This window comes from Aquarana catesbeiana, linkage group LG08 (genome assembly GCF_042186555.1).
Source record: "Aquarana catesbeiana isolate 2022-GZ linkage group LG08, ASM4218655v1, whole genome shotgun sequence".
Classification (NCBI taxonomy): Eukaryota; Metazoa; Chordata; class Amphibia; order Anura; family Ranidae; genus Aquarana; species Aquarana catesbeiana.
In genome coordinates, this window is record NC_133331.1 from 39499406 (window position 1) to 39527276 (window position 27871).

The following is a 27871-nucleotide window of genomic DNA, read 5'->3' on the forward strand; positions in this document are numbered from 1 at the left end:
CCATAATCCCACCTCCACCAAATGATTTGGACCAGTTCACAAAGCAAGGTCCATAAAGACATGGATCAGCGAGTTTGGGGTGGAGGAACTTGACTGGACCTGCACAGAGTCCTGACCTCAACCCGATAGAACACCTTTGGGATGACTTAGAGCAGAGACTGCAAGCCAAGCCTTCTCGGCCAACATCAGCGCCTGACCTCACAATTGCACTTCTGGAAGAATGGTTGAATATTCCCATAGACACACTCCTAAACCTTGTGGACAGCCTTCCCAGAAGAGTTGAAGCTGTTATAGCTGCAAAGGGTGGGCCAACTCAATATTGAACCCTACAAACTAATACTGGGATGCCATTAAAAGTTCATGTGCGTGTAAAGGCAGGTGTCCCAATACTTTTGACAATTTAGTGTATGTGACGTAGGCTACCTATATCAGTGAGACATCTGTTTTTCTAAGTACCTCCTGGAACATTTGGTAACTACGTGCTGATCTTGCCAATAGAACCACTGGCTGGACATTTCCTTTAATAGGGTGACAACGCTCATTCTTCTGCAGTACAATCACTGTAGCGTTGTCACTCTTGCTGCTGATGTTGATAGCCCTATCAGTGACTAACCATATCCAGCTCTGCCCACAGCCCTTTAGAATGCCAGCTTTAGGAGTTTAGAAAATCCTGTAAAAACCCTGTCTAGTCCCTCCATTCCTCTCCAGCATTGTATAGGAGAAATACACCTTCTCAGCTACATCTACCAATAAAAAAAAAAAAAGGTAAATTACATTTCTTTTAGGGCATTTAACCATCATTTTTCCAATGCATTTTCTTTGGAAAAATAAAAACAGCTTAGTGAATTTAAAAAAAAAAAAAAACAGTAAAGTTAGCCCAATTTTTTTTTTGTATAATGTGAAAGATGATGTTATGCCGAGTAAATAGATACCAAACATGTCATGCTTTAAAATTCTCACACTCGTGGAATGGCGCCAAACTTTGGTACCTAAAAATCTCCATAGGCGACGCTTTAAATTTTTTTACAGGTTACCAGTTTAGAATTACAGAGAAGGACTTGAGCTAGAATTGTTGCTCTTGCTCTAACGCACATGGCGATACCTCACATGTGTGGTTTGAACTCCATTTACATATGTGGGTGCGACTTACGTATGCGTTCGCTTCTGTGCGCGAGCACACAGGGACGGGGGCTTTTAAAATTTTTTTTTATTCTTTATTTTACTTTTTTTTTTAATTTTTACACTTTCTTCTTAATTTTTTTTTTTTGGATCACTTTTATTCCTGTTACAAGGAATGTAAACATCCCTTGTAATAGGAATAGTGCGTGACAGGTCCTCTTTATTGAGAGATGTGGGGTCTATATGGCAGGCTGGAAAGGCTGAGATAAAAAAAAAATAAACTGTCTCGGCCTTTCCAGCCGCGTCCCTGGCATTGTGTACTTCCGCCAGAATGGACGTGACATCAGAACGTCGCGCCCGGGCTTCCCAGGGTCATAGATATGACTGGGGACCATCTAGTCACCAGAAATCTCTATGCTCAACTTCCGGCAGTGATTGATTTGTTCTCCAGCTCGCTGATCTCAGAAGCACGGGAGGGTGGCAGGAAGGGGAGGTGTCCCCTCCCGCCGCCTGTAAGAACTATCAAGGGGCTGAAATGCTGCTATGATTGTCATTACGGTGCACAGAATCGCCGGCTGAAAAAGATGATATCTGGATGATGTCTGTAGCTGCACCCATCATTCAGATATCCCCACTCAAAATCCATGACGTCATATGACGAACCGTGGGCGGGAGGTGGTTAACATGCCAATCTGCATTCAAAATACCTGTTTATCACTAAAAAAATAGAAGGTTTAGATAGCTCCTTTCAACTACCCTGGGCCTGTTCTTGTGTAAAAACAGCTTCCCCTTAGCTGGGAACATGACATTTGATATTGAGGAATAGACAAAATATAACAATAACCCTCAGGCTCCGTTTATCAACAAAGTCATGTGATCACTATGTCAGCATTGACACGGAATTTGTTTATAAACAAATGCTAAGGCTGGGTTCACACTAGTGCAAAATGGATGTGGGTTTCTCCGCAATCCAATTCGCACAGCAGGAGAATGTGACCGGCTGTCTATGGAGCCGGTTCACATATCTCCGGGGCAGCTGCGGAGCGCAGTACACTGAGTCTTTGGCTCCATTTCAGGGCCGAATTCAGGCAAAGATTCTACCCTGATTCATCCACGAAACTGAGAACAGGGACACACAGCATTGCCGTGCGATCCGTGGCCGGTTTAGGTGTGAACCAAGCCTAAGGGTTAGCATTAGCTTTGTTTATCAACAAAGCCATGTGATTACCACTGCCTCTACATAGGCTATCCCCTCTTCAGTCTATCCTGAATGCTGCTGCCAGTCTTATCCACCTTACCAACCACTCAGTATCTGCCACCCCTCTCCTCCAATCCCTACACTGGCTCCCAATCACCCAGCGAATTAAATTCAAAATACTAACCACAACATACAAAGCCATTCACAACTCTGCTCCAAGCTACATCACTAATCTTGTCTCCACATATCACCCAAATCGTTCCCACCGCTCTTCTCAAGACCTCCTACTCTCAAGCTCTCTCGTCTCCTCCTCTCATGCTCATCTCCAGGATTTCTCCAGAGCCTCTCCCATCCTCTGGAACTCGCTACCTCCACCTGTCCGGCTATCCCCTACTCTTGCTACCTTCAGGCGATCCCTGAAAACTCATCTCTTCAGGAAAGCCTATCACGCCTCTAATCTTTCACCACTTCCATCAGCTCATTCCCCACAGTTACAACCTTTTGTACCACCTGCCCCACCCTATTAGATTGTAAGCTCTTCTGAGCAGGGCCCTCTTAATCCTCTTGTATTTTATTGTCTCCTTTTATATTGTAAAGCGCTGCGTAAACTGTTGGCGCTATATAAATCCTGTATAATAATTACCAGATCAGCGCTGATATGGTAATCACATGACTTTGTTAAAAAACAAAGCTCATTTGATTTTTTTTTTCAATTATATTTCATCCAAGCAGTCCGTATGGTAAAATGTGAGGCTAATTTTGCCAAAATGTTGTCAAAGATAAAATAAGTAATATCGTTCTAAATCTATTTTTGTAAAATTGACCCACTTATCCCTAATAACCTCCATCTTTTTATGCTACAATGTCTTCTAATATTCTCTGTAGTGTCAATTAATAACAATGGTGCCTTAAAAAATGATGAACTGGCTTGTTAGTGGTCAGGTCGTGTTACCTCTAACCTCCATACTGGCCAACCAGGCAGGCTATTATATTTGAGAGCCAATATGATTATAGGAGGGGCTGTTTTAGAGCACAGCCGTCAACGCTGTGGTCAAAATTTGCATAATTAGGGCCCTGGGCTTGTGGTTCTTCTGGGGTCATTGAAAATCAAACCCTGGGAGGTACCTGCTAGCCAATCCTGGGGCAAGTTTATCATCTTAGGACAGTGGTTCTCAACCTTACTAGTGCCGTGACCCCTTGATAAAGTTTCCCAAGTTGTGTCAGCACCCAAGGCAAGACAAGTCCTTTACGTCCCTAACCCACAGACATTTAGTGCTCCCTGAGTCCCTTCCACTCGTACAGTATTAAAACCCCTTATGGTGCATTTTAGGATGTACCACTCTTTCTCTTTGTTCTCCTTTCTTTCGCTTTTATCTCTCTATCCTAATTTTTATTTTTTTCCCTCATCCCTCTCTCTAGACGTCTTTCTTGTTCTCTCTTATTCTTTCTCTCCCTTTTTCTCTGTTCCTCCCCTTTTTTCCTCTCCTATCCATGTATTCTCTATTTTTTTCCTTCTCTTACTCCTTGGTGGGGGGAATGGGATGAGTGGCAGTGCTGGGGGAAGTTCTGATCAGCCAACTTAGGTACTCTTGATCAAGGTCTTCTGCTGATCTGAGAACTGTAGTGGGGACTTTTAATGGCAACTATAATCACAAGTAGTGTTACTCAATGTGTCTCACTGTGTCGCTGACTTTGTGGTGTCTCGTAGCACCACAGGAGAAATGCCGAAATCAGGAGATAGGGTCTCCTCCAGCCCCTCCTACTTCACATTCCTCACCAGTCAGCTGACCTCTAGTCTTTGCCCCACAGCCATACTGTGAACTGAATGGGCGGCTGCGAAGAGGCTGAATGGGCGACCACAAGCTCCAGGAACTGCCCTGCAGGGTGACCACGAGCTCCAGGAACAGCCCTGCTGGGCGGCCACAGGCTCCAGGAACTGCCCTGCTGGGCGACCACGAGCTCCAGGAACAGCCCTGCTGGGCGGCCACAGGCTAAAGGAACTGCCCTGCTGGGCGACCATGATCTCCAGGAACAGCCCTGCTGGGCGGCCACAGGCTCCAGGAACTGCCCTGCTGGGCGACCACGAGCTCCAGGAACTGCCCTGCTGGGCGACCACGAGCTCCAGGAACTGCCCTGCTGGGCGACCACGAGCTCCAGGAACAGCCCTGCTGGGCAGCCGCAAAGAGCCTGGGAGAGCAGTACAGGCTTCAGGAACAGCCCAGGATTCGGTGACCCCTGACAATTCATCATTGGACCCCCAGGTTGAGAACCACTGTCTTAGAAGAAGCTGAAGTTAACCTTTGGGAACATTCATGAAATACCATTGATGCATTTATTTAGAAGTAATAATTGATAGTTGATACGCTCCAACTGAAAGTTAAATTCAGGCTTTCAGCAATAGTACCTGCCCTGTAAGCTGATAGGTGGGAACAGGAAGGCACTCAGGTGGTCCTACAGGACTAGGAGCTCAGTATACTCAGCAAAAGACTTTTAGGCTCGGGCGCTGGCTCTACAAGCTAAAGCCTAGGACACACTACTCATTTTTTAGTTCCTATATTACATTGTTGTTGGTAAGATCTAAATGCAACTGTACAGTCATACTGTAACGTATGTGGTTAGCTTTAGCGATGAGTGCTTGCACAGAATTTCACATGTGTTTTTCTTCAATAGTTTCTGTGCGTGTGAAATGTCCTTGTGATTAAAAGAGGCAGAGGGCGACAAAGGGCTCCGAGTGTGATTGACGAAGATTCTGAAGTGTCCTTCTCCTTTCTCTATGTAGCAGTGTTGGCCTGATCACACATGTGTTACACTGGAAACATTTCCTCTATATATATTACAGCTGCTTATGTGCCAATGCTTGGCGTTGTCCTTTAAGCAAAATGGGAAGAAAGGAGCCGAGACTCCATTTTACACATTAACAGAAATTCGTTAGACAGCATGTATCTGACTGAGCAAATCTCAGCTGACACATGCATAATTCAGAGAGTCCTTAATTAACCTGCATGAAAACGCTGTTGCTGTACCCCCCCCCACCCACACACACACACACTGTACATAGCGGGAAGTCATCTCTACTTTACAATTAGCTGGGAACTCACAAGCTCACTATAAAACATAACAGCTTACAATCAGACCTATGAAAAATGATTAGTGACGACTATTGTTGAAGCAACCTATAAGGTGGGTGCGGGGAACCAGCTCAGATTGAGAAAGCGGTCTCGTGCTATAGTGTCAGCTTCTTCTGGGAAGGTGGCTACTTAGGTGATGTGGTCCACAAATAATGAACCTTGTCCAAAATTGATATCCTTTTGGTTTTTGATATTGTAGAAGACCCTAGAATAGCTCTTCTACACCTCCGTACCCCAGGCCTCACTAATCCCCCAGCAAAAGGATCCCACCTGTATTTTTATAGCAGCTAAACAGACTATTGTCAGAAGTTGGAAGGAACCTACGGTGGCCTTGCAAGAAATTAAAACATGTATGAATGTGCTTCTTGTCAATGAGAAACGTTTTAGTATCCTCAATGACACTCAACCAAAATTCCTCAACATCTAGGAAACCTTGCTTATGCTTCCTACCTTGAATCTATCTCGCCTCAGTCACCTATAGTTCATTTGTTACATCTCTTGTTTGGGGTTCTTTTTCCTCTTTCCTACTATTCATCCCTATAATTACCTTGCTCCACCTCCCCATACCCTCTTGCTTCTCCTTTGAGTGCCACCATGGGTCTCTACTGACTACATTTAGAATTGCATACAGGTAAGGGAATGTGGTTCACCTCTCGGGTGTGCCGAAGGTTATGCATTGTCTTGTCTCGGCTGTAAGCACTTTCCCAAGATAAGCAATGGCAAGAGGGATACAAAGGGTGACACGCCCCCCTTCCCTCTGCATTCTTCTTGCCATTGCTTGTCCTGGGGAAGTGTTCACAGCCAAGACAAGATCTAATCATCTGTCTCCTTCAAAGCTGTTGTCGAATCGGTCACTGCAGGAGGGGATGGGGGCAGGTCTCGCCTCAAAACTAGAGTTACTTGGTAAAAAGTACTTTATGTACATAGGAGACAGAACTGTAAAAAAATATAACAGATCTTCTTTAAAGTGTTACTAAACCCAGGACCCTGCATTCACTATATCTGGTCTCCCACAGTACACAGAACATGGAAATGCAATAGTTTTAGTAAATATAAACTGCTAAATACCTTTTCTCATCAGCAGTTATAGCAGTCTTGTGACTTCTAACAGTATCCAGCAGAGCACTGGTTAAAGATTGTAGGAGGAGTTTTCATTCTCAATTGATTGTCCTATGAGGCTGCAGGACCCCTGACCCTCTGTCTGGACAGTGCTGATTGGCCCCGCGTTAATCACATGCACTCTCCCAAGGAAAAAAAAAAACTCTCTAGCAGTACACGTCAAACTGAGCATGTGAAGCTTGCCCCAAGGCTCCATTCTATCAGGAGATGGTTTGAGGACTGTGGAAGAAGGGGAGGATCAGAGAAGACAGGATCAAACAGGCTTTTTACACAATGCAGAGGATTAACCCCTTCTGTTCCACAGTGAGTATAACAAGCATGCTTTGCTGCATATACAGACTGATTTTACTGTTGTGGGTTTAGTAACACTTTAATAATATTGTGCCTGTGCCGACATTCTTCATTAAACTGTCCTGTCTGACAACTCATACGACACTGAGCACAATATAGGACGCCCCTACTTCATCCTAGGGGCTGAGTTTTTCTTTCTGATTGAAGCCTGCTTAGTTAAAGCAGAATGCCTGACAAAACATCTACTGTTTGTGATAGAGTGGGGAAAGGTTAGATGTTGTAGGGCAGTGCGTCCACTAGGAGGAGCTGTGCCTTTTCATTTACCTGAACCTTTCTATGGGTGGATCTATCATGGTTATCCATCACAAATATACATCTGGTATTCCTCACCTGCAGTGAACAACGATGGGTCCAGCGTGGGCAGGATTGAGAGATTTTACTTTTTTAAGGAATTTCAGCATGCCGATGGGTGTGAAAGGCACTCCAAAGTCAGGCCAACTGGTAAAATGCAACTGTGTCACCAGTCTGGGGGCCTTGCAGCCATCGTGGACCTGTATTGTAAAGTGAGTGGCAAAGATTAGATTAAATAAAGTAATGCTTGAACTGCACACAAGGGAATTTGGAACAAAATCTAAACAAAATGTGTTTTTATCCACAGGAACTGGAGTATGAAGTACCTCTAAACCTAGGTAAAAAATAATCATTTAGCGGGGATCAATCAACTGTACAGGATTGCCTTTTTTTTTGTAAACTGAATTATAAAAACTTACTTTACATTCATAAAATCTTGAGCTGATGAGATATGCTATGGATAACAGGGGTGTTGCTAGGTCCTGGCATCCAGGGCACATGCTCCAGTTCATCTACTGAGAGCCCCAGATCTTCTAAGTGTTCCAAGGATTTCTACTAAGTGTCCTAGGATTTCTACTGAGTACCCTAGTTCTTCTACTAAGTGCCCTAGTTCTTCTATTAAGTGTCATAGGTCTTCTACTGAGTGCTTCACTTCTTCTACTGAGAGCCCCAGATCTTCTACTAAGTATTCCAAGGATTTCTACTAAATGTCCTAGGATTTCCCAGGTCTTTTAAGAGTCCTAGTTTAAGTATCACAGGTCTTCTACTAAGTGTCCCAGGTCTTCTACTAAGTGTCCCAGGTCTTCTACTACAGGGTGCCCCAGGTCTTCTACTACAGAGTGCCCCAGGTCTTCTACTACAGAGTGCCCCAGGTCTTCTACTACAGAGTGCCCCAGGTCTTCTACTACAGAGTGCCCCAGGTCTTCTACTACAGAGTGCCCCAGGTCTTCTACTACAAAGTGCCCCAGGTCTTCTACTACAGAGTGCCCCAGGTCTTCTACTACAAAGTGCCCCAGGTCTTCTACAACAGAGTGCCCCAGGTCTTCTACAACAGAGTGCCCCAGGTCTTCTACTACAAAGTGCCCCAGGTCTTCTATTAAGTACCTTGGCTCTTCTACTGAGTATTCCAGTTCTTCGACTACATGCCCCAGTCCTGCCTCTTGGTACCACAGATCACGTTTGCAGTAATGGTTGTTCAAACTTTCTATAACTTTATTCCTGAGATTTATATGTATAATGTACCACTTTTACACATCTTCCCTAGTAACAGCATTTTCCTTTAACAAGTTTTTGGAATTTTGTAGGAAGATAATTTCTTGAAGTAGAAAATCTGCCATTTGCTAATAATTATTGGGTTTCTACAGTCATGGCCGAAATTGTTGGCAACCCAGAAATTTTTCTAGAAAATCAAGTATTTCTGACAGAAAAGTATTGCAGTAAGACATGATTTGCTATACACATGTTTATTCCCTTTGTGTGTATTGGAACAAAACAAAAAAAAGGGAGGAAAAAAAGCAAATTGGACATAATGTCACACAAAATTTCAAAAATGGGCTGGTCAAAATTCTTGGCACCCTTTCAAAATTGTGGATAAATAAGATTGTTTCAAGCATGTGATGCTCCTTTAAACTCACCTGGGGCAAGTAACAGGTGTGGGCAATATAAAATCACACCTGAAAGCAGATAAAAAGGAGAGAAGTTCACTTAGACTTTGCATTGTGTGTCTGTGTGTGCCACACTAAGCATGGACAACAGAAAGAGGAGAAGAGAACTGTCTGAGGACTTGAGAACCAAAATTGTGGAAAAATATCAACAATCTCAAGGTTACAAGTCCATCTCCAGAGATCTAGATTTGCCTTTGTCCACAGTGCACAACATTATCAAGAAGTTTGCAACCCATGGCACTGTAGCTAATCTCTCTGGGCGTGGACAGAAGAGAAAAATTGATGAAAAGGTTGCAACGCGGGATAGTCCGGATGGTGGATAAGCAGCCCCAAACAAGTTCCAAAGAAATTCAAGCTGTCCTGCAGGCTCAGGGAGCATCAGTGTCAGCGGGAACTATCCGTCGACACTTAAATGAAATGAAACGCTATGGCAGGAGACCCAGGAGGACCCCACTGCTGACACAGATACATAAAAAAGCAAGCCAAAATCCTTCTGGGAATACGTCTTGTGGACAGATGAGACCAAGATAGAGCTTTTTGGTAAAGCACATCATTTTACTGTTTACCGAAAACAGAATGAGGCCTACAAAGAAAAGAACTCAGTACCTACAGTGAAATATGGTGGAGGTTCAATGATGTTTTGGGGTTGTTTTGCTGCCTCTGGCACTGGGTGCCTTGAATGTGTGCAAGGCATCATGAAATCTGAGGATTACCTAAGGATTTTGGGTCGCACTGTAGAGCCCAGTGTCAGAAAGCTGGGTTTGCGTCCGAGATCTTGGGTCTTCCAGCAGGACAATGACCCCAAACATACGTCAAAAAGCACCCAGAATAGGATGGCAACAAAGCGCTGGAGAGTCCTAAAGTGGCCAGTAATGAGTCCAGATCTAAATCCCATTGAACACCTGTGGGGAGATCTTAAAATTGCTGTTGGGAAAAGGCGCCCTTCCAATAAGAGAGACCTGGAGCAGTTTGCAAGGGAAGAGTGGTCCAAAATTCCGGGTGAGAGGTGTAAGAAGCTTGTTGATGGTTATAGGAAGCGACTGATTTCAGTTATTTTTTCCAAAGGGTGTGCAACCAAATATTAAGTTAAGGGTGCCAAGAATTTTGACCAGCCCATTTTTGGCGTTTTGTGTGACATTATGTCCAATTTGCTTTTTTTTCCGTCCCTTTTTTTTTGTTTTGTTCCAATACACACAAAGGGAATAAACATGTGTATAGCAAAACATGTATTACTGCAATACTTTTCTGTGAGAAATATTTGATTTTCTGGAAAAATTTCTGGGGTGCCAACAATTTCGGCCATGACTGTATGTTTACCACTACTGCACGTTGTGAGAAAAGGGCCAGAGGATTAAAGGCTCAGTACTAAGGGAGAGCAGTGGGATAAAGGGGGGAAAGTGGGGAAAGAGTCCAAAGACAGGGAATGGGGTAAAAAAAAAAAAAAAAAAAAAAAAAGGGGGGGGGGGTGAAATAGACGACAAGCTCTAAGTGCCTGGAGGTGTGCCTGGAGGTGTCCTTTGGGACCCCACCTACACCCCTCAATACCAATAGGTCCTTTGCTCATGAGTTTGCTCAGAATTTGTTCCACCTGCTATATAACATAATGGCTAATGAGGTCAATCAGGGATCCAAAATGAATTTTGGTAAGAAAAAAGTGTCATGACTTACAGGCTGTATGCAGAACTTTCGTATCGTGTAGTCCACCAGGACAATAACATCCTCCACAGAGACTCTGATGTTACCGTAAATCCAACAGCCCTGGTCAGGCCAGTATGGGTAACATTTGTCCTGGAAGAAAGATGAAAGATATAAGCAAAATTATTCTAGGTGTAAGAAAATGTTTCAAAATTTTAGAAATGCGCATTGGGATTGATTTATTAAAACTGGAGTGCAAAATCTGGTGCAGCTGTCCATGGTAGCTAATCACCTTTGACAAAGAAAACTGGAAGCCGATTGGTTTCTATGCAGAGCTGCAGCAGATTTTGCACTCTCCAATTTTAGTAAATCACCCCCATTGAGTTTTATTTCTATTTCAGTGCAGCTAAGGAATACAGCGGTGTCGCCTCTGCTGAAGAGTATAAAGGAGCAGAAAGACACTGAAAAGTCATCAACTTGTTCTGCTTTCTCCTCCTGTCAGCAGGTTCACTGTAGGCACATGTGCATGTAGCAGACTCTAAAAACATAAGGAACAGAGGGCGCTCCAGCCTAGAGCATTACCTTTGCAACAATTTATTGGTAAAGTATATATATATATATATATATATATATATATATATATATATATACACACAATCACAAACAATACCATAGATCAAGCATGATACAGTCCAAGGGATGCTCCACCCAACTTGGTCTGCTGTTTAAGTCCACAATGTGAGATAAAAGTCAAAAAAATCTGAAGCGTTTCGAGGGGAATCCCCTCTTCCTCAGAGCTGTATTTGGAATACATACACCTGGTTCTTATATAGTGGTCTGGCAGAGTCCCATGCAACCCCAGAGCCAGACTCCTCCCATCCTTGGGCAGGCATATGGTGTGAATCAGATTACAAAGCAGTATACGGTAACCATAAAAAATAATGATACAATTTTAAACACATACGCCTCAAGTTTTGCTGTATAAAGTAGATGATTAGATTTAAAGGGGTTGTAAAGGTAATTTAAAAAAAATAAAAATAAATAACAAACATGTTATACTTAGCTTCACTGTGCAGCTCGTTTTGCACAGAGTGGCCCCGAACCTGGTCTTCTGGGGTCCCTCGGCGGCTGTTTCAGCTCCTCCCCACAAGAACTAATCACCTTAATGCAAGCTCCCTCGCACGGTGGTTAGTTCTTGCGGGCACGCTCCCGTGATACAGCCGGTGTCTTGTCGAAAACTGTCCCCCATCCGATAGTGCCTGCCCTGTACTGCGCAGGCGCAGTACAGAGGACCAACGAGAGCCGAAAGTCTCCGAAGTTCAACAGCTGATCGTCAGCTGTACACAGCGCCTGCACTTTTATTCTTGCCCTGTGTCCAGGTTCATTCCCTACTATCCAAGTGGACATAGAGTAAGAATAAGCGAGGCCGTGCCCGAAGCGTGGCGAGCGAAGCGAGCCCGCGAGGGGCCCTCTTACACAGCCATCACTAATAAATGCCCAAGCGCCGTGTACAGCTGATGGTCAGCTGATGGTCAGCTGATCAACTTCGGAGACTTTCGGCATCTCCTTCTCCTCCATACTGCGGAGGCGCTGCGCCTCCGCAGTACGGGGCGGACACTATCTGATAGAAGGACAGTTCTCGTCAGAAGACCGGCGGCTATAGCCGCTCACTGTATCACTCGGCCCCGCCCCCTGGCGCGCCACGTCATTGGATGTGATTGACAGCAGCGCGAGCCAATGGCTGCGCTGCTTTCAATCCATCCACTGTAGCCAATCAGCGGCCAGGCTGAGCGGCGAAATGGATGTCGGGAGCGAGCGGCTGACTTTCGAGGGGTCAGGTAAGTAAAACGGGGGGGCTGGGGGCGGCGGTATTGTCGGAAGTTTTTTCACCTTAATGCATAGAATGCATTAAGGTGAAAATTTTTTTACCTTTACAACCCCTTTAAATCTAACCAACATCGTGCACAAAGATTACATAATAAAGATGTGTATATGTGCGTGAGAGGAACAGCCTCTCATCTAGTGGGATTATTATTGTGGAACCATCTGTGTGTAAATCTGTTTTAATTTATGAATACCCAGATGGAGCAAGCTTGAAGGTTGGGGGGGCCATCACTGTGGACCATTCCATGGGGATAAATGCTGACAGATGTTACAAGATGGTGCCTGATATGGCCCCACCTATATGGCCACCGGAATGCATTCCAGCACCTCTACGGCCATGTCAGGCACCATCTTGTAACATCTGTCAGCATTTATCCCCATGGAACGGTGCACGGTGTCACTGATGGCCCCCCCAACGTTCAAGCTTGCTCCATCTGGGTATGCATGAATTAAAACAGACTTACACACAGATGGTTCCACAATAATAATCCCACTAGATGAGAGGCTGTTCCTCTCACGCACATATACACATCTTTATTATGTTATCTTTGTGCACGATGCTTGTTAGATTTAAATCAAATCATCTCCTTTATTCAGTAAAACTTGAGGCCTATGTGTTTAGAATTGTATCATTATTTTTGTGGTTACCCTATACTGCTTTGTAATCTGATTCACACCATATGCCTGCCCATGGATGGGAAGAGTCTGGTTTTTGGGGTCATATGGGACTCTGCCAGACCACTATATAAGAACTAGTTGTATGTATTCCAAATACAGCTCGGAGGAAGAGGGGATTCCCCTCGAAACGTGTCAGTTTTTTTACTTTCATCTCACATCTGGGACTTATGCAGCAGACCACGTTGGGCGGAGCACCCCTTGGACTGTATCATGCATGCATGATCAATGTCATGGTTTGTGAGTATATATAACAATAAAATGTGGCACCCCCCTGGGTCTACTGGGAGCAAAGAGTTAAATCTAGAGGCAGGGAGTGAGCTTACATTCACCCCAGGGTTGAGTCCATGGCTATAATGGGAAGTTAGAACAGAATTTTGGCGCCAGTCACTTTAATTATTTTTCAATGCTTTCATGAGAACTTGAGAAAGGTAGTAGGAGAGAGGGTTAGGGGAGGTTTCAGATACACTTTTTAGCAGATCACTTGCAGACTCCTTGAATCCAAAGCTAAAACAGCTTTCTTTTGGAAGATCTTGGATACCTGGATAGGTCTCTCACACAGACCTAGCAACCGGTAAAATGTCTGAACAAGCCTCTCTCACAGACTTAGCAGCCAGTAGACCTCCTGGATAAGTCCCTCTCACAGACTTAGCAGCCAGGAGCTAATTACCTTGATTAGATTGTAGAACAGCTTCACAGTACCAGAACCTTTAAGCCAACCCGGCGGTACTGTAAGGGTAGTTTAGATATAGGTGCGTCCTCCAAACGAGTCACCAGGCCCTCCTGAGGGACCAGCCTTCATCCTGGCTCTCTCCAGCAACGGTCCTCCCCTGGATCTCCTCAGTTTGGCTCGGCTTCTTCCAAGACTGCCTAAGGACCACCCCAGGATTAGTAGGCCCCAGACAGGCTTCTGGGCCTACTTGCAGAACTTAAAGCAACACACCCTCGGGGGCCCTCGCCCCGAGGTAACAAATGAATAAGAGCACATGGCACCTGTCCAATAAATACCCCTTCCCAGAATGCACAGCAGCCAAGACCCTCCCACTGGGCTGTTTTTGGAAAAAGAATATTCATTACAGCTCAACCTAGTTGTAATTCTCACACTGTCCTGTGGTACCAGTGACACCTACTGGCAACAGTGAGAAATGCTCAGCTCCGTCAAGTTTAGAAGTTCAGCCAAAAACTAAATTTACACTATAGCCCCATTTTTAGGAACAGGGGGCTACATATATATTCTTTAACAATAAATTGTTGCAAAGGTAATGGGCTAGGCTGGAGCGCCCTCTGTTCCTTATGTTTTTAGCATCTGCTACATGCACATGTGCCTACAGTGAACCTGCTGACAGGAGGAGAAAGCAGAACAAGTCGATGACTTTTTAGTGTCTTTCTGCACCTTTATTGTCTAATCGTCAGCAGAGTGGTGACACCGCTGTATTCCTTAGCTGCAGTGAAATTGAAATAAAAGTCAATAGGGTGGATTTACTAAAACTGGAGTGCAAAATCTTACATTTGGGCATCCCCAGCCTATTGTGAATGGCAGTACAGCCAATGCCAAAATTGGTTTCCTTTTTTGTGTGCATGTAGCAGAGCCTGATTGGCTTTTAGTGCTGCCCCTCCCTTTCCAGTTTCAATACTGCTGTGCAGGAGAGGTCAGGAGGCCAATATTAAAACAGATTCAGATACTTATGCTACCTGTGTTTAAAATCACATTTAACTCATTTTAAAGGCGTACACATTACATTAAAGTGGATGTAAACCCAGTTCATGAAATTTGAGCTGGGTACATCTATCTGCAGTGTTTTCTTATCTATCTTCAAAGCCCTGTGTCTCATAGCTTTGTCCTGCTCTGTTCCTCTGTTATCAGCCTGATAACTTTTGACAAGCACAAAGCTAAACTATACACAGGCAAGCTCTGCATGCGTGGGGAGGGGGGTGTGTGCCTTTCCTCCAATCAGCTTTCTCGCAGTCTCTCACAGTGTCTAGCAATTATCCCCTCCTACAGGGGAACCAGGAAGAGAAAATTCTACCGGGACGTGCACTTTCTAAACAGTATATAAAGCTCAAGACAGCAGATACACATGTAAAACTTATATAGGAAGATTAGTTTCATCTCTGTGTATCATCTGAGGCTGTTCACTTCACTGGGTACATGTGAGGTTTTACATCCACTTTAAGCTGTGTCTTCATATCTGCCAGTTGGTTGGCTTTGATAATGTCTCTGCATTCTTGTCCTCACTGTCTGCATAAAAATGACTATTTCTTCTTTAACCTTGACAAACACAGTGATAACAATCTACTTCTACAGCCATTAGTGTTATCTGTACAATGCAGTAAATGCTTTGTAGTTCATGTATTAAAATTCAGAAACGGCCCATCACCATAAATCATGAGATGCGAGCCTTATGACATCATCGCCAGCCTTTTCTCTGCATTCTGGAGAACCTTGAAGTGAACTGTAGAACACAAGAGATAAGGCAGGCTCCTGGCACATTCTCCCATCATTTCCTCATTGCTGCGCCCCACCTCCTGAACTTTAACACAGGCTTTATATACGTCAGTACAGAGAGACGAAATATACACCAATAAAAGGAAGGTCACCTCTTTCCTTTCTTTCAGGTTGGTGAGCATGACTATGGTCGCTGACTTCTGTTCCCAGACCATCCTCCAAAAGTCGTTGACTGTATCTTGCTTGGGACCTGCGGGATGAATACCATTGGTTCTCTATATCAGATCCATAAAGTATTGTTTCTTATATAAATAAATATCATTTATTTTTTTTCTAACAAAGCTGGAGTGTTACTTTAGTTTCTCTAGTTGGAAATAAATAGGTAATAAATACATTCAATTTCATGCACTGAGCTCAACAGCATTGGATCCAGAATGTGGATGAAATCAGAACCATGTCCATATCAACTATATTACCAAATATATGTGGACAACCCTCCAAACTAATTCAGGTTTTTCCAATGAAGGTTATCATACATGTAAAACAATAAAAAAAATGTTGCCACCCTAAACATAGCTATTGAATAAACAAGTGTCCATAAAGTGTGAACAACGGGTGCTGTTCTAAATAGTGCAGATAAATTCTTTGATGAACATCTAGTAACAATAAGTATAATTGATGTGCGTTTTTGATTAACATGGCCATAACTTTGATTAGCGGGACGGCTGTACCCTGCCTATTTTGGACAGTATATATTTGCATGGTGTAGGACATGGGCCCCCATGCCCCAGAGGGGGGGAGGGCATGATTGCAAAGGGGGCACTGTGATATAAAGGGGGCTGCACTGTAATACAGTGCCTTGAAAAAGTATTCATAACCCTTGAAATTTTCCACGTTTTGTCATGTTACAACCAAAAACGTAAATGTATTTTATTGGGATTTTATGTGATAGACCAACACAAAGTGGCACATAATTGTGAAGTGGAAGAAAAATGATAAATGGTTTTCAAAATCTTTTATCTTTTACAAATAAATATGTGAAAAGTGTGGGGTACATTTGTATTCAGCCCCCTCGAGTCAATACTTTGTAGCACCACCTTTCACTACAATTACAGCTGCAAGTCTTTTTGGGGATGTCTCTACCAGCTTTGCACATCTAGAGAGTAAAATGTTTGCCCATTCTTCTTTGCAAAATAGCTCAAGCTCTGTCAGATTGGATGGAGAGCGTCTGTGAACAGCAATTTTTAAGTCTTGCCACATCTTCTCAATTGTATTTAAGTCTGGACTTTGACTAGGCCATTCTAACACGACTATGCTTTGATCTAAACCATTCCATTATAGCTCTGGCTGTATGTTTAGGATCATTCTCCTGCTGAAAGGTGAACCTCCACCCCAGTCTCAAGTCTTTTGCAAAATCTAACAGGTTTTCTTCTAAGATTGCCCTGTATTTGGCTCCATCCATCTTCCCATCAACTCTGACCAGTTTCCCTGTCCCTGCTGAAGAAAAGCATCCCCACAACATGATGCTGCCACCACCATGTTTCACGGTGGGGATGGTGTGTTCAGGGTGATGTGCAGTGTTAGTTTTCTGCCAAACATAGCATTTTGCTTTTAGGCCAAAAAGTTCAATTTCCATCTCATTTGACCAGAGCACCTTCTTCCACATTTGTCGTGTCCCCCACATGGCTTCTCGCAAACTGCAAACAGGACTTCTTATGGCTTTCTTTCAACAATGACTTTCTTCTCACCACTCTTCCATAAAGGCCGGATTTGTGGAGTACACAACTAATAGTTGTCCTGTGGACAGATTCTCCCACCTGAGCTGTGGATCTCTGCAGCTCCTCCAGAGTTACCATGGGCCACTTGGCTGCTTCTCTGATTAATGCTCTCCTTGCCCGGCTTGTCAGTTTAGGTGGACGGCCATGTCTTGGTAGGTTTGCAGTTGTGCCATACTCTTTCCATTTTTGGATGATGGATTGAACAGTGCTCCGTGAGATGTTCAAAGCTTGAGATATTTTTAAAAAATCAACCTTCTTGCTTTAAACTTCTCCACAACTTTATCCCTGACCTGTCTGGTGTGTTCATTGGTCTTTACGATGCTTTTTGTTCACTAAGGTTCTCTAACAAACCTCTGAGGGCTTCACAGGAGAGCTGCGTTTATACTGAGATTAAATTACACACAGGTGGACTCTATTTACAAATTAGGCAACTTCTGAAGGCAATTGGTTCCACTAGATTTTAGTTAGGGGTATCAGAGTAAAAGGGGCTGAATATAAATGCACTCCACACTTTTCATATATTTATTTGTAAAAATATTTGAAAACCATTTATCATTTTCCTTCCACTTCACAATTATGTGCCACTTTGTGTTGGTCTATCATATAAATTCCCAATAAAATACATTTACGTTTTTAGTTGTAACATGACAAAATGTGGAAAATTTCAAGGAGTATGAATACTTTTTCAAGGCACTGTAATTACAGTGCCTCTTTTCCAGTGCAGTAGCCTTTATAGAACAGCGCCTTTTTACATTACAGTGCGTAGGACCAACTCCGTGAATATCCCATCCCCAACTGCCCCCGCGAACGGAAAAATTGGCTGCTTAGTCTAAAATACCGGGGACTATTTTTTTGTCCCAGACTGGGCCTGTCTCCGCTATCCACAGAGTGACAACACTGCTCCTGTAATTTCACTTCAGAGCGAACAGCATTGTCACTTTATTACTTGCAGTGGAAAAAGAACAGATCTACTGGCAGAATCAAGAGGTGCTAAAACCATATAACAGGCGGGAATCAGAAAAATAAAAACTGCTGTGTTAATGCTGGTGACAAGTTGCATCCTCTGAATGTCATTTCGCGTTTGTCTACAGCTCTACTTGAAAAAAAGAAAATTGCTATGATAGTTATAGGATATATGTTATATAGCATATATATGATACATTTTATGATATATTATGATATACATTACATATTAATAATTAATATTATATATTATATTAGATATATTATGATATACATTATATATATTAAAAATTAATTATATATTATGTTAGATATATTATGATATATTATGATATACATTATATATATTAAAAACGTATTATATTATATATTATATTAGATAAATGATAGTTTTTGTTATATCGCTATATATATAATAAAACTTGAGTTACATTTTAAGGGTTACAAAATACCAGCTACAAAAAGAGTGCTAGTTGGGTGTCCCTGCTCTCCATATTCCTATGATAAATGATTGGTGTACCGAAGTCATACTGGGCTGAACGGCTGAATTTTTAGACTTCTTTCCGGAGCTCCACCTAAAACTAAAAATAAAGCCTTCTACTTTCTACAAATCCAACGTGACTCCTAATGAACAGCAACTTGTGAATGAGGCTGGAATGTCACACATTTCACTTCTTAGGAAGTCTAAAGGGTGGGAAGAAAAAACAATATATTGGCCGTCTCTTCCTGTTTCGGTACAATCACACATCACATGAATGTTTCCAATAATATGAATGGCTTTACAGCACCAAGTCAATCCTCATCAGTGCTGCTATCTCTGGATCATTATCTTCTCGGCCTGTTTCCGAGGTCCGGAGGAAATGAACTGCTACAGGAGACAAGGGGTGTTGGGGCTCATCTATTAAGATATAGTGAGACATCTAAATATTTAGTAGTCAGTTTTTTGTTTTTTTTAAATCTACCCCAATATACAGTTTTGTTTATCAATGTTTCCACTTAACCACTTGACCTCCAGGGGGTTCTACCTCCTACATGACCAGGCCATTTTTTGCCATCTAGCACTGCGCTATTTTAAATGGAACGCTGTACCCAAACAAAATTTATATCATTTTTTTCACACCAATAGAGCTTTCTTTTGGTGGTATTTGATCACCTCTGCATTTTTTTATTTTTTGCGATATAAACGAAAAAAAGACATTGAAGTGAAGAAAAAAAAACTAACAATATTTTTTACTTTCTGCCATAAAACATATCCAATAAAAATGTTTAAAAAAATTACTTTCTTCATCATAAATTTAAGCCAAAATGTATTCTGCTATGTCTTTGATAAAAAAAAAAAAAAATCACAATAAGTGTATATAAATTGGTTTGCTTGAAAGTTATAGGGTCTGCAAACTATGGTATATATAGATAGATAGATAGATAGATAGATAGATAGATAGATAGATAGATAGATAGATAGATAGATAGATAGATAGATAGATAGATAGATAGATAGATCTATCTACAATTTTTATTTATTTATTTTTTAATATGCTACTACTGTTCAGCGACTTACAGTGGGACTGCAATAGTGCGGTGGGAAATCTGAAACTAACTGATGCTTGGGGGAAACTGACATCACCAGTGACATTATTACAGTCATCAGTGATAATACTATATACTGTCACTGTACTAATGACACTGGCTGAGAAGGGGTTAACTTCTAGGGGGATAAAGGGGTAAATGTGTGCCTAATAAGGGGTAATGTGTGTAATATGTGCTGCTTTTTACTAATAGATCTCTTAGTTTCTCATCCCTGCAAACAGAGAGATCCCTCCCTCTGTACAGAGCTCTGTGTTGATCGTCAACACAGGGCTCTGGGCTGTGAATGTACACAGCCGATCAGCAGGTCAGCAATGAATCATTGGCTGGGACTTGTGGACAGTCTCCCACTGTGTACAATCCCAGCAGGTGCAGGCGTGGGGGGGGGGCAGGCGCTCTAAACCAAGAAACAGGCAGCAATGCCAGCAATGTACTGGTACGTTGCTTTTTCTGTGCGGGTCGCTCATCCGCAGTACATTGTGGGTGGGCAGTCCCCAAGTGGTTAAAGTGACATTAAAGCAATATTACATTTAAAACCAAAAATGTAATCAGTAGTAGTGTCTGCATTATTTATCTTTTTTTTTTTTTTAAAGCTTTTTTTTCCCCTCCGTTTTCACCTGGTGATCTGTCCAGTAACACTCCCCCTGTATTAAAGTGCCCCCACTCTGGATGAAGGAGCACAGGGGGCACCTTTGGACAGCGGCATTGTCATTCTGGGGAGGAGGGGGGTGGTGCTAGATGTATTAGCAGATTTAAATACACCAACAAACTGAAGCCAAGCTCCAGCTAATACTTTATGAGCAGTTACAGCAAACTATTTTTTCCCCTTTTTCCCTGCCAGCATGCTGCAGCTGTGTGTAAACAAAGGGGTGGGCATAATTATGACATCATTGACCTAATATGGCCACATGACTAGATTAGACCAATGACATTTTAATAGAGCTCTACTCCAGTTAGCGGAGCTCAAAGCACATTCGTGAAGCATTTTGCTGTGCTGCACTACATTTTTTGGGGGGGTTTTTTGGCCGTGGTAAGGTCATATCACTTCATTTTAAATTGGACCCCTAATGTAATAAATTGCCTGTGCGTATAAAATGAACTCTTCTATTACTTGGACAATGTTTTCACTGATCACCCCCTCCTGGGATTGCACAGAGAACACATTCTCACAAGTTCGCAGCACCTACTTACCTTGAGCGGCTATGAATTTATTTTTCTCTTTATAGCCCTGAAACAACAAAACAGAGAAGAGGAGATGTAATATGCATCAGCTGTGCGGGGAAGTGAGAGGAGAACATGCCGGGAACAGATGGAGGACTCGGCTCTTACATCAATGTATGAAGCGTTAATGTAGTCTGAACATGGGCACCCTTCAATCGGCGTCAGCATGGCTCTGGTGTGGTCATCTGAGAACAAAGAAAAGAGAAAGGTCGGTAAAGAGTTTCCAGGGGACTCGGAGATTTCTTGGATACTTTCCAACATTCAGAAGATACAATGGGAGACATTATAGTCCTATTCACACCCATAGGGTTTATCACGGGTCTAGACGTCTTTATGGGTTAGTTATTGATTTGACCACTTCCGGATCGCCTTCCGCACATTTACTGAGGCAAGGCAGCCCGGCTGCGCAAAACAACGTACCCGTGCGGAGGCGCGTGCGCTGATTGGAAGGGGGGAGCCCATCAGCGGGTCCGGCAGACGCAATGTCCGCTAGCCCCACCCGCGATCGTTCCCAAGAGAGGCAGAAAGGAGATCTGCCTATGTAAACAAGGCAGATCGCCGTTCTGACATTGGAGAACATAGAGATCTTGTGTTCCTGTAAGCACGAACACGAATCTCTGTGTTCTCCCAGTCAGAGAAATCCCCACACAGTTAGAAAGCACCCCCTAGGGACACACTTAACCCTTTAATCACCCCCCCGGTTGTTAACCCCTTCCCTGCCAGTGTCATTAGTACAGTAACAGTGCATATTATTTAGCACTGATCACTGTATTAGCGTCACTGGTCCCCAAAAGAAAGTGTCGGTTAGGTGTCCGATTTGTTCGCTGCAATGTCGCAGTCCCACTAAAAAAAAAAAAAAAAAAAAAAAACGCTGATCGCCACCAATACCAGTAAAAAAATTAAATTAAAATTGGTTAAAAATATCCCATCATTTGTAGACCCTATAACTCGGGCGCAAACCAATATGCGCTAATTGGGATTTTTTTTTACCAAAAATATATAGCAGAATACATATTGGCCTAAATTGTTGAAGAAATTAGATTTTTCCCATTTTTTTATTGGGTATGTTTTATAGCAGAAAGTAAAAAAATGTTGTGTTTTTTTCAAAATATTGTTGGTCTTTTTTGTTTGTAGCGCAAAAAAATAAAAACCGCAGAGGTGATCAAATACCACCAAAAGAAAGCTCTATTTGTAGGGAAAGAAAGGACATCAATTTCATTTGGGTACAGCGTTGCACAACCACACGTTTGTCAGTTAAAGCAACACAGTGCCGTATCGCAAAAAATGGCCTGGTTATGAAGGGGGTAAAACCTTCCGTGGCTGAAGTGGTTAAATGGCGCAGGGCACTGAGGCGTGCTGGCCATGTGTCCATTTTCTGATCCATAGACAAGCTGTAGAGGCAACGCATGTCACCCCATGACAAAGAACCTACTTACAGAAGAATTCCAGGAATTTAGCTACTTTGTAAAAACGGCAGGCATACCATGAGTTAAGTCTAACATGGTGCCTGCCACTCTGTAGACTTATCTCTATAATTCACATCTGACAGGTTTATTGTGCTCCAGGAAGATAACTTCAGGAGCTCTGCCCCTGCTCACTGCGGGTCCCAGTTTCTTCAAGAGCAGAGTCGCTAGAACAGCTATGCCCTCTCCTCCCCTCCTTCTGCCCATTCACAGAAGCCTTTGTATTATGTGAATTCATTCACAAAATACATAGTTACATAATTAAATAGTTAATCTGGTTGAAAAAAAAGACACAAGTCCTTCCAGTTTAACCAAGTAAGAAAACCAACACACTCAAATAGAAAACCTCCATATACACTATCCAATACCCACAGTTGATCCAGAGGAAGGCAAAAAACTCCAATAAAGCATGACCAAATTTGCTCCATTGGGGGGGGGGGGGGGGGATTCCTTCCTGATCCCCAAGAGGCAATCGGACATTCCTTAGATCAACGTTACCTTTAAATATTAGTATCCAGTTATATTATGTTCATTTAGGAAAGAATCCAGGCCTTTGTTAAAACAATCTACCGAGGCTACAAAGGCTTCTGTGAATGGGCAGCAGAGGGGAAGGGCACGCATAGCTGCTCTGCATGCTTTTTTCTTCTCATAGCCAGAGTGTATAATCAGGAGTGCAATAAACCTAAGTCTTCTTTTCGGCAAGGTCCGGCAGCTTCTGCCAGCCCTTCAGCCGCGCATTCACAGCGCATGCTCCGATGACATCAGCAGGTGCACGCAAAGTGAACATCTTGTAAACTGTACAGGTTTAGGAGATATTCGTTTTACCTACAAATAAGTTATAGACCCTATAAAAATATTATTATAAAAATAAGGGGCTACAACCGCTTTAACTCACGGTGTGCCTGCACTTTTTGCAAAGTTGCCAAATTCCTGGAACTCAGCTTTAAAGCAATTAAAAAATAAAGCTGAACTTAGTATGAAACAAATACTGTCTAAATACAAGAGTATTCTTTCTTGAATCTTGATGTGATTTGTGTATTTCTTCCAGATTTGTGCAGTAATTCAGTGTGAATCTTTACCTCTGTGCAGGGGCTTCCTGTAATAAAAAGAGTCCTCTCACACGGGCGCCTCCGTGTTATGGATTCCGCTTATTCAGCGGGGGGATCGCTCCGCTGATACCCGCTGAGCAGGCAGACTGCCTGTCCATTTATATCCGATCCACCAGCCGGATGAAAAATATGACCACCATCCCTTGTGTTTTTGCGGGCAGGATCGGATCGGATGGCGGCGGGTGTCAGCGCATGTGTGTCCGCTGACATCCACCATTCCATAGAGGAGACTGCAGGGACCAATGAGCTTCATCTGAAAAACTGACAGGTGGACCTGATTGGACAGTCCATGTGAAAGGGCCCAAAGACTGATCACTGCTGCTCTCTCTCTTTGTGCAGGGTGACTGGTCTTGTCTCCGCCCCCTCCTGTCATTTTCTGCACACAGCCTGTCGTGGGTGGGGCCAACTTGGCCCCTCTCACAGTTCTGCTCTCTGCACAGTGCAGCACAGTGATGTTGTTACTGCTATATTTACAAGGTAACATCTGAGTTTGTAGAGGCATTTGGTGCATACAATGTGGAATTACTGTATATCCTTTGTGGCTATTGAAGAATACATGTAAATGAAAGGATTTTCACCCAGGTTCAGCTTCACACTTTTGTGGTGTAGTAATGTGTACAAAAATGCATGTGTTACTGCACAGCGAAGGTGTGAAACCAACTCATTTTACACTTTAGTTAATCTGACCTAGGATCATGCCCTGTCATGGTAACCACTGCTAGTTGAACAGGATGTGGGGCAAATGCTCTACAACTGGCATATGATCAGCATTCCAATACTGTGCTTTACCCAAACACACCTCGAAGGTGTGGAGACTGGCTATACACCTAAGTGTCTGCGTTTTCCTGTATTTGTTATTGCTTTAGGGAGGTACATTGTCTTAGGTGGAACTATGTTGAAGCTGGGTTGTCTTGGGTGGAACTATGTTAAAGTTGGGTTGTCTTGGGTGGAACTATGTTGAAGTTGGGTTGTCTTGGGTGGAACTATGTTGAAGTTGGGTTGTCTTGGGTGGAACTATGTTGAAGTTGGGTTGTCTTGGGTGGAACTATGTTGAAGTTGGGTTGTCTTGGGTGGAACTATGTTAAAGTTGGGTTGTCTTGGGTGGAACCATGTTGAAGTTGGGTTGTCTTGGGTGGAACTATGTTGAAGTTGGGTTGTCTTGGGTGGAACTATGTTGAAGTTGGGTTGTCTTGGGTGGAACTATGTTGACGCTGGGTTGTCTTGGGTGGAACCATGTTGAAGTTGGGTTGTCTTGGGTTTCCCCCATAAAGTACATTTTTGCTATCATTCTGAATGGCACATCAATGCACCTTAAAGAAGCACTTCAACACACATTGTAAGCGTCTCGGTGTAGTGATGCGTTGTATTAAAAAAAAAAAAATGTACATGTGCATTGGCAGCCCATTCAGCATCAATTGGCTGCCTTAAAAGAAAGCAATGCACATATGTAGGGGCCGGACAATCATAGTAGAATTCTGAGTTTAAACAAATTAAAAATGCTCCCTCACCCCTCCTATCACCTACTCTGACTAACCTGTGTAAGAAAGAGAACTATTTTCAGGCTGCTCTGGTCTGGTCACGTGATCCGCTTCCCCCACCCCCTCTAGGGTTGCCACCTGTCTGGGATCCACCCGGACAGTCCGGGTTTTGAATCATGTGTTCGGGTTTCAGCCCACTCTGAGACAGTCGGAGAGGCTCGGAGACACTCTGGAATGGAGTGTTTCCGAGTGCATTCGAGCGGCTCCGAGTGTCACCGGCACCCCCCGCACCTCTGGCCAAATGCGGTTCCTTTACAAAACCCATTGGCTTGAATCCTGCTTGTCTTGTGAGACAATGCTCGCAAACCGAGTCAGGATTTAAAGAAAATAAAAGCTTGTATTGCGAAACGCTCATAAACAGCGTTACTCCCAATCCAAGGTATTACTGTATATTGAACTGCATTGTAATCGTACTGTCTGCCTTTGTATTGTAAAGTGTTCCACAAACTGTTGGTGCTATATAAATCCTGTATTGTAACAACTATAAGAAGAGTAATAATAATACATCCCCCTGTGTCAGCTAGCAGCTGCTGCACTGGAGAGGAGTTTGTAAGCCTAAGGCCAGCCATACACCGAGCAAATTTTTCGAAATTCGTTTAGATTCCCCATCAACACAGACAGTGATGATGTGGGAATCCCTCCTGCCAGGCCATTGTCTTCTCCTGGCAGGGTGGCAGGGGAGGGCGGGGGAAGCTGTCCCAGCTGGGAGAAGACAATGATTGTTGCTAGCGGCTATAGCAAGCGCTAGCAATAATCGCAGGTAAAACCGGGCATGCTGGTTGTACCCAGGCTGATTGAGCGATCGACTTGGTACATTCAACCTGCCCATACTCGGTTCAAATCTCAGCCGAGATTCAACTGTGTATGGCCGGACGATGGGTGACATTATTGCTCCCAGGCTTTGTCAAAGTCCTCTCTCCTCTCCTTGCTGCCACTGCTGGCTGACACAGGGGAGATCATGTGACCAGACCGGTGGGCCCTGAAAAGAGGATAGTACATAAATCTTCCTCACACAGGTTAGTCAGAATAGGTGTTAGAAGGGAGGAGAGGACATTTTAAGACCTTGGATTGAGAGTAACTTGGTTTGAGAGCGTTTTGCAAGACAAGCAAATTTTCTTTATACATTTTGACTTGATATACAAGTGATGTCTTGATATACAAAGTAGCGTCATGTCACAACTGAGTATAAAAGAGAAGAGAGGCGCCTCTAAGTGTAGCAATATGGTTACATTGAATGAAGGTACAACATTTAACAACTCACATTTTTGATGATTAAAACAGGCACATCTAAGTATGCAGGCATCCGGGGTAAAGCTGTCCACATAGACCATCCTCCTCACTGCCATCAACGTCATCCCTTCAAGCCTCGCTTTCAGATCGCTCTACTGCAGGGTAGTCTTCCCGGTCACGATTGCAGACTAACAGCGGTGAGAGCCGGCGGTGCGGAGGACGGTATATGTGGACAGCTTTACCCCGGATGCCTGCATACTTAGATGTGCCTCTTTTAATCATCAACCATGTGAGTTGTTAAATGTTGTACCTTCATTAAATGTAATCATATTGCTACACTTAGAGGCGCCTCTCTTCTCTTTTATACTCTGGAGCTCCTGCTGGATTTTGCTTCTAATCCCCTTGTGGAGGCTTCCATTTGTGGATGGACATTTTATGGTTACACAATCTTTTTATATGGACTATAAACTGAAGAAAGACCTATGAATAAATGGTTGTGGAAGGAATCATCTGAGCTTCCATTATTTCTTATGGGGAAATTCGCTTTGATATGAGAGTGCTTTGGATTACAAGCATGTTTCCGGAACAAATTATGCTTGCAATGCAAGGTTTTACTGTAGTTAAGTATATCACAGAAATCTACTTTCCTCGCAGTTCTATAATATTGCATTTAGGTTATGGTATGGGTGGGGCTGCTTTTCAATAGGTAATGCTTAACGTGGTCATTCACATGCTCGTCTGCTGGTTTTTGTAACGGCGGGGGGGGGGGGGGGGGGGATGGGGGGGGGGTCAGCAGCTTGCAGTAGCGGACCCAAAGTCAATATCTGAGTTCATGTCCACTTAAAGAAGATCTCTCATTATATTATTTTTTTTTACTGCATGGTAATTCATCCCGACTGGTTCACACCTATGCAATGAAGTTTAGTATTTTTAACCACTTGCCGACCAGCCGCCGCAGTTTTACTGGCATGGCTGGGTGAAACATCGTTATGTTACGTCGCTTCTCCCTGTAGCCACTAGGGGCGCACGTGCCCGCTCCTCGCTCCCAGAGTTGATGCGAGTGTCCGGCGGGCGCGGTGACTGCCGAGCTCCCGCGATCGCTCGTGACACACCGATAACCGGGATCTGTGTGTGTAAACACACAGATCCCAGTTCTCTGAGAGAAGAAGAGACCGATCGTCTGTTCATACACAGTATGAACAGCAATCTGTCATCTTCCCTAGACAGTCTCCTCCCCCCTTCAGTTAGAACAAAGAGAGGGAACACAGTTAACCCCTTGATCGCCCCCTAGTGTTTAACCCCTTCCTTGCCAGTGAAATTTCTACAGTAATCAGTGCATTTTTATAGCACTGATCGCTGTATAAATGCCAATGGTCCCAAAAATGTCCCAAAAATGTCTCAAAAGTGTCCCATGTGTCCACCATAATGTCGCAGTCCCCAAAAAAAAAAAAACGCAGATCGTCGCCATTACTAGT

General features: G+C 43.4%; 1 protein-coding gene across 1 annotated transcript in view; it reads right to left on the reverse strand.

The window, feature by feature from the left end:
• Positions 1-27871, reverse strand: part of PTPRE (protein tyrosine phosphatase receptor type E) — a 314657-nt gene that overhangs the window by 57976 nt on the left and 228810 nt on the right. The window contains exons 7-11 of the mRNA XM_073595734.1: positions 21165-21241; positions 21027-21063; positions 15663-15760; positions 10539-10658; positions 7246-7406 (exon numbers count right to left, since the gene is read on the reverse strand). Coding sequence (XP_073451835.1) covers positions 7246-7406; positions 10539-10658; positions 15663-15760; positions 21027-21063; positions 21165-21241 — 493 coding nt within the window. The remainder of the gene's footprint in view (positions 1-7245; positions 7407-10538; positions 10659-15662; positions 15761-21026; positions 21064-21164; positions 21242-27871) is intronic.